Below are 11,846 nucleotides of genomic sequence, written 5' to 3' on the forward strand. Positions count from 1 at the left end.
TTTAGGTATGAAATAGTATTTGTCCCTTTTACAACTATTGATAATCACAAAAGATCTGTTACTGTTGGTGCTGGCCTACTTAGTAATGAGAAAATAGAGTCTTATTGTTGGTTGCTTGAGCTTTTTTAAAAGCTCATGGAAAAGAACCAACATTGGTGTTAACAGACCAGGATCCAACGATTTTGCAGGAAGTTCAGGCTATATTCCCAAACGCCAAGCATAGACTATGCTTATGACATGTAACGAAAAAACTACACGTGAAGGTATGTTGTATGATAATTGAATTACATCAGGTGAATATGTAATGATATTTGAATTTTGTTGATGAAAGTACATTTATTTTTTAAAATATATGTGTAATTTCAAGTTTAAAATGGATGTGTATCATGTTAGTGGGGATGTTTTGAAAAACACGGATTTCAAAAAACGCTTCAACAAACTAGTATGGAATATATATATATATATATATATATATATATATATATATATATATATATATATATGGATCCAATTGAGTTTGAAACATCGTGGAAGTCATTGATGAAGGATCACAATCTGCATTATAAACGATGGTTTAAAGACATGTATCGTAGGCAGACTTCATGGATACCCGCTTATTTTAAGGACATGCCAATACATGGACGGATGAAAACAACTTCCAGGTCTGAAAGTGCGAATTCATTCTTTAATAAGTACTTGCATCATGGGAATTTCCTTTTGTATTTCATGGTGAACTATGACACGGACACGGGATGTCACGGAAAACCATGTAACATGCAACGTCATCTTGATAATGCAACTAAGAGAAGTAGGCATAAATTTGGGATGGGCATAGGATTAGAGCAACATGTAGCAAAAGTGTATACAAATACAGATTTTCTAGAAGTTCGAAAGGAGATATACAAAGGAGCATGGAATTGTTCAATTGATAGTGTAGAAAATATGAACGGGTGGCAGGTAGTAATGATTACACATTTGGACAAAAGAAGACAAGTGAAAACAAAGTGTAAGGTTAGTTCCTTAAATTCAAATGATTGTAAAAGCATCAGTAATGTTTATATGAATCTAAACAAATAAATATGTTTTTAAAAAAAATGTGTCTAAAGTATGAATTAAAATTTTGATGTAGGTGGAACTGAAGGTGCCAGAAAAGGAAATAAATTGTACATGCGAACTCTTCAAGCGAATGGGTATTTTGTGTCGACGTGTGTTTGCAGTTCTGAAGAATAATCACATTGAGGAGATACCCGAGCAATATATTCTACGAAGGTGGAGAAGGGATATTATTTCTAGCCATTTGTTGGTCAATAAGAATGGGCTTGCTGAAATGGAAGATAAAACTTTTAAATTGTTAACCGAAGCGTATAGTAACATGGAGTACTGTCTAGAGCGTCTTCAGAATGATAAGGGAAAATTAGAATATTTTTTCAAGACAACACGTGCAATGAGGAGGGTGTTTGATCAAGATCCGGTTAATACTATTGCGTTGGATGATAGTGATGAAGCTGTGTTTACGCTATTTGGGGTTAGTATTCCAGAACACATTGAAGTTAATATCCCACCAGTGGTACATAATAAATGGGGTGGGACTAAGAAACGGATGGTTAGTGCAGTGGAAAGGGCAGCTGCATCTTCAAAAAGTGGTCCACGAAAGTGCATAGGATGCAACTTATATGTGAATCATAATTGGAGGACTTGCAAAGTAAGAATTGTGCATGAGAAATCCAATTGTAGTTAGAATAATTTTTAGTTTACTGATGGTTTTGTTTATCATTAATGATTTGTTGACTTATGTTTGCACATCTGCATTTGGATTTTTTTAAATTGAATAACACATTTTGTTTTGTTTGTTGATTTTGTTTTTTGTATCGGATAATTTTTTGGTGCAATCTATTCGAGATAATATGATAATATGATGTTTGTGTCGATTGTATACAACCATGGTATTTACATAGATGGTGATGGGTGTGTTGATTATGTACTTCTATTATGTATGATCATATGTTTTGATGCATATAAGATTTGTTTCGTTTTTGTATGTTAGTTTGTAGAATGGTACAGGTCTGTATGGTTTATTGGAGTAAAATGAAAAAGGAAAAGGCTATGCATGGTATATGTGTATTGTGACAACTATCAATTCAGTTCATTCTCGGACTCATGCATCTTTATAAAAACCATTCATGCACAACATGCCATGACCTAGTAGTATAAATTAGGTCAAAAATCTTGCATAAACTGGGATCCAACTAAGGTCTAGGACTAATATACTTGATACTTACAATTCTAGTAAGTTGCTTAGCTACAATAGGAAATGCCAATAATATAATTAGAATAAAGCTTCAAGCTTTGTTATAATTGAAATAGGGTATAAAACCCTAAAAATAAATTAAAACATTCTAATTATACTTCAACATGTTGAATATCAAACAATATTCCAAAAACCCTAAAGAGCCAAAAATCCAAATTTATAAATCTTAAAGCTTAAAAACTTTATAAAATTTGGCTATAAACTTCCTAATATCAAATTTTATTAATCAAATTATGGATTATACCAATGAAATAGAAATATAAATTATCATGCATTAATCATAATTTATTAGTTAAAAACAAGACTTTTAAATAAATCAAATTGCTTAATAAACATTTTATAAAAATGAATGTTTTTATATAAAATATAGGAGGGAAGTTTATAAAGTTTAAAATTTAGGAGAGAGGAGGCCTAAATGCATGCAAGAGCCGGCCATCCCCTCTCCCCATGCACTCTCTTCCCAAAACTCATGATTAAACTCAAACCCACACTCCACCTCTTCTCTCTTCACTCTTGTCACTTCACTCTCTGCACACACTTCACTCTCTTCCTCTCTTTCTCTCTAAACTCACGAATTTTCTCTCATTACTCTGCCAGATTTCAAGACTTTGAAGACCTTGAAGTGTTCATACTTCTCTTAAGGTCAAAACCAAGGTAAACAACAACATCTTCTTCCATAGTTTCATGGTTAAAGTTCTTTTTCTTCTTAGTCTTCTCTACTTTTCGGATTCTATGCCTTTCCATGGCTAGAAATCTTTATTCTCCCCTTGTGGTTTGTAGATTCTCACCATAACACAATGCATGTGTTTGAAATGGTGAAAATACTGGATCAAATCCATGCAAGGAGTGAAAAAGATGCACATATGATCATGTGACATCAAAATCTAATATTTCATGTTCTTCTCCATTTCTTTTATGTTCATGCATGAACAAAAGCATTTAAACCATTTCTAGTACATCTTGGATGCTCATTCATTCCATGCATGTGTTAGAAATCGGATCTTACCAAAGGCATGCATGATGTTCTTGTTGAAATACCCTAATAATGCACACAAACAAACATGCAAACTGCCAGATTACTTTGTTCGACTTTGAACGGCCATAACTTAGTCATTTATTAACCAAATCATGATATTGTTTTTTTATTGGTTAGTTCCACGAGTTAACTTTCAAACCCAACTAGTCTCACTGTAAAATATTAAATATCCGATTTTTGGCAGATTTTACAAAAAGGTTGCGCATACAGCTCTTTTTCTGTGATCACTATTTGTATCTTGCTTAAACAATGGCCTTAAACCCAACCATAAATCTGAGGAAAAATACCTTAGAAACTTAACATATCTAGTGAATGATGGTTGAAATTTCATGGCTTAAAACCTCACTGAATGGACTACACAAATTCATGAACTTCAGCCACATCTACACTTCATGCATTATTGCATGCAACTTTTCTTAAATTGTTTGGGATCATTACCCTCATTTCTCTTCTGAATACATTCTTAACATTTTTACTTTTGAAAGCTCTTGAATGCATGAGACAATCTGGAAAAGTTCAAAAGCTTTTGTTATTTCTTTGATTTATTAGAATTATTGCTAAAACCAAGTGCATAAATCATATAAAATACTTCCAGAGGTCAATAAATCCTAAATAAATTCATGGATGATCCTTATGGGTAATAATGACCCCTCACCAAATTTCAGCAATTTTTGTTACTGTTTCATATGATTTCTAATTTTATTTTGTTTAGGGCATGATAAATTACAAACCCACTTTAGAAGATGTGAAAATTGTATCTAACAATTTTCGCATACCTTACCTATGATGGGTGACTCCAGAAAATAATGTCAAGATTTTTAATCATGTCTAGCTATTTTTCCCAATTTTTAGTAATTATAATGGTCTAAAAATGGGAAAACTAGTTCTGATTATCCAAAGTTCATGAAAATTTACCAGAATATCATATTATACAGTAGGAGGTTACATAAAAACTTTGAGGATTTTTCTCTACTGTAAACTATTTTTCTCTTATTTTCTAAAGTTAATTGCACTAAAATACACTTAAATACACATAAATACCCAAAACCAGTTTATACATTATGAAAACCACTTTTGATATTTTTCCCAGGTTATTTATACTGTAAATGATGTTACAAAAATTTATGGTGATTTATTTTAACTTTTTAATATTATTTCTTTAATTAATGACTATTTAAAGGAATAAAACAAGGAAAAATAGAAATACCCACTGAAAAATATCTTTTATATTTTTCTCAGCCTAGTTATGTATAATAACAATTAAATAAAAAGTTTGGGTAATTTTGGAAACTGTTTTCTATTTATTTCAATTTTTATTGGAATAAATGCCCATAAATCATAAAATATAATTAAACAGCTTGAAAATCCATTTTTATATTTTTCCCAGCCTTGTATTGTGTAATATCAGTTAAATAAAAAGTTTGAGAATTTTTATTCCTCGAATGCTCTTTTTCGTGAATTTATGTTGTTTTAGAGACTTCAAAATTTGGAAAATTAATATTCCAAGGTTGTAATTAATCGCACGACTTGTAAAATTTCAATATTTCAGCAAAAGTGTAACTAATTGATATAAAATCCAATACTAAAACATAAATTGGCATTTCCCTATATGTAGAGTTTAGTATATTAGCATTAGATTTCGACATGAAAACTCACTAGTGTGTGTGTTTGATGTCGTGAGATCCTGGTAGTAAGACGTTGGTGCATCCCGAAGTACCGCTTGTGCCTACACGAAACATCGTGAGTATTCACGCACTCCCCTATTTTCAGTTTCTATGTTTTCGGGTGGAAAAGCATGTCCAGAAAAACTATTGTTTGCATGATGTATTTAAATTGTTTATTATCAAACTTAATTGCTATTATATTGCTATGTATCCTTATGTATGTTTATGCAACACGGAACATGAGAACTTATCGTACTAAGGCCCTTCCCTTATCTCTAACCATTAACTCTTTGAGCCAATGGTCATTATGGATAGCTCTATTAGGAATTGATAACTCCTCACTCGCCCAAATCGCTGGAGTGCATGATACCATATTCATCTATGGAACGATAAGCATAGATCTCAATAGGGCTTCAGTCATAGGTTTGGTTGAGACTCATTGTTTGCTCATACACATACAACTCGTTTCTCGTTATAGCAATAAACTTGTATTCCTTAATAGCAATCAACTTGTTTATCATTAAAGCAATGTACTTGTTTTTACGAAAGGCCTTGTTGTACGCTCGATTTTATAAACTTGTGAACTCACCAACAATTTTCATAGTTGACGCTTGTTTTACATGCTTTTTCAGGAAATAATTAGTAAGTGGATGTAAAGATTCATCATCATAGAGCATGTTGCATCGTGTTGAAGCTATTATGAAGTTATATTTTGAACAATGTTATTTTGAAAACTTGTATTTTGTTTCTTTTGAAGCTATGGGTTGTAAACTTTTAAATACTGCTATGGTGATGTATCTTTATCTTTTGCAATGAAACCGTTATCGCTGTCATATCTTGCGTTTCCGCTTTAGCGGGGTGTGACATGTATTGATGTGTAAATTAGGTAGGCACATCATTTATGATTGATATTACAAAATTAAGTGGGGTTGTTAGTATTTAAATAAAATTATATAAATTAATACCACACGTGTATCATGTGATGTCAAAGTCTGAAACATTAAGATATTAGTTTCGAGTAACATGTCGAAACAAATTGGGTATGTAATATAGAAGCTAGATATAAAGGGTAAAACTTAACAGTTTTGATTAACAATAACCACAAGAGACATTCATGTAAGATTTATAAATGACATTTTAATCTAATATGAAGACAAAGGGAGGTACATAATTAAAAAACAAAATAGTGTCAGGTTTACTGCATTGAGCCATCTACATAATAGAGTAAAAGTAAATAGCATGTTATTCTTCCCAGAAGGTAAACAAAAAATTCTTATTAACCCAACATTCTTTAACCAAATTTGGTCAGCTTAGCATGTATCCTAGTTGCAACATCATTCAATAGTTGATTTCGATTAGATGCAGTCAGCTTTTGGAATTCTGCTACCTGATGAAGGATTGAATCCTTCAGCAGGTTGTAGTCTGAATTTATGATTTTGCAAAGATAGATGACTCGTAGTCTAGATAATTGGTTGTCCTGTGCAAGCGACTCTGACTTGAATCCAGTTTTGAAATCTATAATGTTTCCACCCATAAACGTCTCCATGTGATGCATAGTAAAAATACCACAGTCAGTGTTATTGTTTACTGTTGACCAGGTTAGTGGGTGATTTGTCTTGGGACATGTGAAAAGGCTTCAGCGTTTGGATGGCGAATAGACCGCAAGTATTGACTCATGTATAAATGCTGGAAATGATATAGGATTATATGTTAAAAATATTGATTTATATATAAAAAAATTTCAATCTGTATTAGTATATTACAATGATATCTGGTAGAAGACCATATATGTGTTGGGTGTCGTCATCTCTTTTGATGTTCTCAATGATCCAAAAGGATGGTTGTTGAAAGTCGAGTACGACAAGGAAAATATGAGAATCACTGACGACTGGCAGGTGTAGCTGAAACAAATACCAAGAATATGATTTAAAATAATTTAATGTTGGTATTCTGAATGCACTCACTAAAGCTTACATCAAGATCTAATAAATTATAAAAAACAATCTGCTTATATGAAAAGTGGGTATAGAAGCATACTAATTGCACATCGTGGAGTGTTGCATCAAAATCGTCAATGGATAGGCTCAGATTTTCATAAAAAATTTTAGACGATCTTCCTCTGTCAACACAGTATTTTCGAGATACAAACTCTGGGAAGAAGATAAATGATGTAATTACAGGGGTTGTTTACAATGTTTATGAGTAGTGTAATATGCAGATGAAATTGAAGGCGTAATGTGAGAATGTGGAAGTCATGTATGTGTAAAACTAAGAAGATTATATTATGACATAGTTGATGAATGCTAATGATTATTAATATTGTACCGTCAACGTGTTATTGGCAAATAGTCTGCAAGGAGATAAATTGGAATGCAAGGCTTCATCGAAATTTAACAGATGGCTCCAACAATCTAGTACGTGTACAAAAAGTTCACATTTAGCGAAAAAGCTTTCCATGTGAAAGCGTTCAGCAGCTACACCAACACAAGTCCGGAAAAGTTCGTCACTGCATAGAATAACATGTGAAAACTTAAATAATCTTTGTAAAAAAAAATTGTTTTATCAGTTATGTATAGATTTGTATATACCTTGGATGACCTTGTGTTGAGAAAACCCATTCAGATAGGTCCTTCTGAGCACGTGATATACGTTTAGTTATGTCAACTGCCCGTACAATGAACGGAGAACGTAGTTTAGGGGCTTATTTCTTTGCCTTAACTCTCTTGCGCGGACAACACCGTAATCATTGTGAATAGGAACAATTGATAATGGAATAGCACTTGGACATTGGTCTTTTGGAGTTTTCATGATATCTTTTAGTGGTGAATTGCTAATGATATCAGAAAACTCCTGTGTCATCCCGATGCTCCAGTTTGGAAAGGGTGAATTGTGGAACGATTTAACAGAATTTTTTGCCATTTGACAGGACCTGTTAATTTGTTATGCGTTGGCTAACCACCATTGAGATAAAGGTCCGACACTATCTGCATGAGTAGACCTGCCACTCCATATTTCATGGATTCTTCATTAAAGAAAATTCTGATCTTGGCTTGCCATTCGTAGAAATCACAAACCAGAGGATGCCTTTTGATTGCATCTACAAGTTTTGAGTGCAACAAATGACTATCATCAACTAGCTTGTTAAACATACTTTCAATGGTGGAATGGTATTCCTGAAAACATTATGAGTGATTAGTTATATGTGGTAAGTATGAAAAAATGATGCGGAAATTTTCTAACCTCAACTGATCCATTCACCGAGTTGACATTTTCGGCATTGTCATCGTGTGGTATGTAAGGATCCTAAAGTTCACCAGAACCAATTCCACCATTTCTGATTTCATACTCCTCACGTAAGCGCATGGACTCCACATCCCAGAAACATATAGTAGGTCTTCCACGATCAATCGTAACCGCATTACATGAAACATGCTCCAGGTATATAAGCTTATATGTTAAAAAAAAGGATGATTAAATCATTAGTGATCAAGGAGCAGTCAATAAGTCATTAAGGATGTAATATTGTAATCATAAACGACTAAGACAGTAATAAATAAGTAGAATTAATGTAGTAAGTTAGGTTGTAGGATAGGTACCGTCAATAAGTCATTAAGGATGTTTTGTATTTTTCAAACACTCTAACACATATGAACACCAATCTATGTCGCTTAAATCTTAATCCTCAGAAACCCTTAAAAGCATTGATACATCACATATGCCCATGCTCTTGGATTGTCCAAGGGTGTTACAAATGAGAACCAAAAAATTGACTTTAAACAATAACCCAATATCTTTTAATCTCTTAATTTCCCTTTGTACGCCTTTTGGCCTAATATCATTTTCTGACTAGAACTACGCAGACCACAAATCAATAGTTTTGTCTTCAGCGGGTCTGAACTTTAATGAATTGATATTGATATTTCCTAGAGGGAGACCCAACATATCATGTATCAATTACCTAGTGATTAGTATCTCACCCCGCTTAACATTCAGTACCATGCGTTCAGGGTCAAAGTTATTGACCGCATAGTACCCAATTCGTGATGCCGACCCATCTACTTTTATATTTAAAAGGGGACCAAATCTGATGGATGATAAATACTCCTTCTTTCTATTCGTCAGACCGTGCATTGTGGAGAATAATATTTTTGGTGACGTACGAATATGTATTCGCCTTAGGTGTGTTGGAATACCCACATGAATTCCCTTCTTTGATTTTCTGTTCTCCAGTTCCTTGACTTTAACTTTTTGCCTTAATTGCTTGAGGGTTGGCCACATCTGCTCTAGCTTTCTTTTCATGATGTTGCACAACTTTGGCTATTACAAGTGGAGGTGATTTCCTCTTATTTTGGCTGATGAATGGGTTTGGGTCTTCAAAATCTTATTCATCATGTGATGGCTGCTGTTTCTCTTTAGACGTAAAAAACATTTTTCTAATATCTGTGTATATTTTGTTGGAAAATACAATACAACAGTCAAACAACAGTACATAAGATGAATGAATTATACTAGCAATTTAAAAAAATACAGAGTTAATGGGCTACCTGATTTTGTATAACCATGCACAGGTGAATGGGAATTGGAATCTGGATCAAATTTATGCTGTGACTGATTTTCATGAAGCACTTCAACTGAAACACTATGTCCGGAATGTTGACCTTGTATTGATAGTGAGGCATAATACAAAAACATGAAGAATACGCTTTTTAGTGTGATAACTAATTCAAAAAAAATACCTTCTTTGTGAATTGGTTTGACAGTTGAAACATGTTTGGATTTTGACCTTTGATTCATAACTCCAGGTTTAGCAATGGTTGGTATGGGGGTAATCCTGATAGAATCAGATGCATCTACATCGATATCTATTATTATTATTGGGTTTGAGGGATCATTCTTGTATTTCATTAGTGATTATCTGTTTTTGATACGCCCACTCTTCATGCGTCCTATTGTAGTTCATACATGATAACAAAATTATAAGTCTAATCTTACTGTTAACTACCCCAACAAACATAATGCAAATTGACATATATGAATAAAACATAAATAATATAGATTTATATGGAATCTAGGGTGAATAAATGTAGGGCAAACGATTTACCATGTAACACATAAGCATGATATTAGGGAAAATAATATCATACATGATAACAAATACATAAGGCTAATCTTACTGTTAACTACACAAATTAACATAATGCAAATTGAAACATTTTAATAAAAAAGAAATAACCTACATGTAAATGGAATCTATGGTTAATCAATATAATTCAAGCACTTTAGCAGGTAACGCATAAGTACGGGATAAGGGCTAATAAGACCCGTGGCAATATTTACCTAATCAAACCATCTGCATTCTAAACTCATCTGAATTGATGAGTTGTAGTTGAATTTAACAACAATTTCATGCTAGTAACATCATTCAAGCTTTTGCTAATCGATTAATTTGATTAAAAAAAAGCTAACAGTGAACATATAAAGGAGAAAATAGGTCATAAATCTTCCATGAACCATTTGACAAAATCAAAAGCATACATTGCAAACTCATATAAAAAGTTGTATAGAAAGTATACAAAATCGAGTTACATGATTAAAAAAAATGTAAACATTGAACGTTAAAGGAACTTACCTCTTGCGCAATTCCCGACTGCATACCCTCCTTCAAATTCGACCTCCATAAGCTTTTATATTGATGATCTTCAACGACAATACGCAAGTAATCTTGAAGAATCCCAATGTTCAAGCTTCATATAGCGTCGCATATCATCAAATCGCAAAAAACACGGGATTATTGACAGGTAATGTGAAGTAAACTGATGTAGATGGATGCCCTAATTCTAGCTTAAAGATTCTTGCAAATCATCGGAGAATCAAAGAAAACCAAAAATTGAAACTATACTGTAACTTATGAAAGTAGAAGGGAATAAGACGGATGAAGGAGGTAAGATGGATATTTTGGGGATGAAGAAGGTAGGTATGATTAATTGGGATATGTGTTATCAGTTTAATTAAAAGTAACAGATACCCTAATTTAATATTGCATAAATAAGAAATACACTAATTTAATATTGCATAAATTAAGGGAATAAACGTATTTTAACCTTTTACACTTTAAGGACATAATTTTGGAAAATGAACAAAAATAGAGTGTTCTCACGTTCTCAACCTTTTACGTGTTCTCAATATAACTTACATCTCTCCCCTCTCTCTCTCTCTCTCTCTCTCTATATATATATATATATATATATATATATATATATATATATATATATATATATATGGTCCGGCTCCATTGAGGACTCAAAAAATGGTGATGACTACGATGACAATTCTCTACCACCCATTTCGTCAAGGGCACAAACATCAAACCTATATACGGTCTGGTTTCGGTGAGTCCTCAAAACATGGTGAGGACTGTGAGAAAAATTCTCAACCATCAATTTCGTCAATGGCACAAATATCAAACCCAAATGCTTTGTCGTGGTGTGTTCGCTTGCGACCCACGCCCATTGTAATTAATACTGACTCGAGGATTTATTCACGTACGACGAACGTGCATGGAACGACATTTAAGTGTGTTTTATTATTTATTTTCATTTATTTTTGTTTTACTTATTTTTTTTTCGTTAAAAAAAAAAAAGTTAAATATAGATATTTATTTATTTTTCTTTTATTTTTTGATTTTTTTGGTTTGATTATTTGATACTTTTTACCTTTTAAACTAAATATCGGTTCGAGTTTTTAATGTTTAACAATTATAAAATTTTAAATAAGAAAAATATTAAAGATCATAGCTTTTTTCTCTAGTACATTTTTTGAATCATATTATTTTTGAATC

At 32.6% G+C, this 11,846-nt stretch overlaps 1 protein-coding gene and 1 long non-coding RNA gene across 6 annotated transcripts; one reads left to right on the top strand and one right to left on the bottom strand.

Annotated features, from left to right (window-relative positions):
• The first annotated feature begins 540 nt into the window (after nucleotides 1-540).
• Nucleotides 541-1,738, top strand: LOC145039851 (protein FAR-RED ELONGATED HYPOCOTYL 3-like). The gene is made up of 2 exons (XM_078987857.1): nucleotides 541-1,011; nucleotides 1,130-1,738. The coding sequence occupies exons 1-2, from the start codon at nucleotides 541-543 to the stop codon at nucleotides 1,736-1,738; spliced, it is 1,080 nt and encodes a 359-aa protein (XP_078843983.1).
• A 4,540-nt stretch (nucleotides 1,739-6,278) lies between these two features.
• Nucleotides 6,279-10,993, bottom strand: LOC145042315 (uncharacterized). 5 transcript variants are annotated; one of them, XR_013680647.1, is made up of 9 exons: nucleotides 10,638-10,993; nucleotides 9,745-9,954; nucleotides 9,553-9,639; nucleotides 8,249-9,448; nucleotides 7,597-8,181; nucleotides 7,334-7,514; nucleotides 7,046-7,158; nucleotides 6,772-6,909; nucleotides 6,279-6,694 (listed from the first exon to the last, which is right to left on the bottom strand). It is a non-coding gene; the product is annotated as an uncharacterized LOC145042315 (long non-coding RNA). The 5 variants fall into 5 exon arrangements; XR_013680646.1 differs by having other exon boundaries at nucleotides 9,553-9,647; XR_013680644.1 differs by having other exon boundaries at nucleotides 9,553-9,666.
• Nucleotides 10,994-11,846: the final 853 nt, after the last annotated feature.

The sequence above is a fragment of the Lactuca saligna genome, chromosome 4 (genome assembly GCF_052625555.1).
Source record: "Lactuca saligna cultivar CGN05327 chromosome 4, ASM5262555v1, whole genome shotgun sequence".
In the NCBI taxonomy this organism is placed as follows: domain Eukaryota; kingdom Viridiplantae; phylum Streptophyta; class Magnoliopsida; order Asterales; family Asteraceae; genus Lactuca; species Lactuca saligna.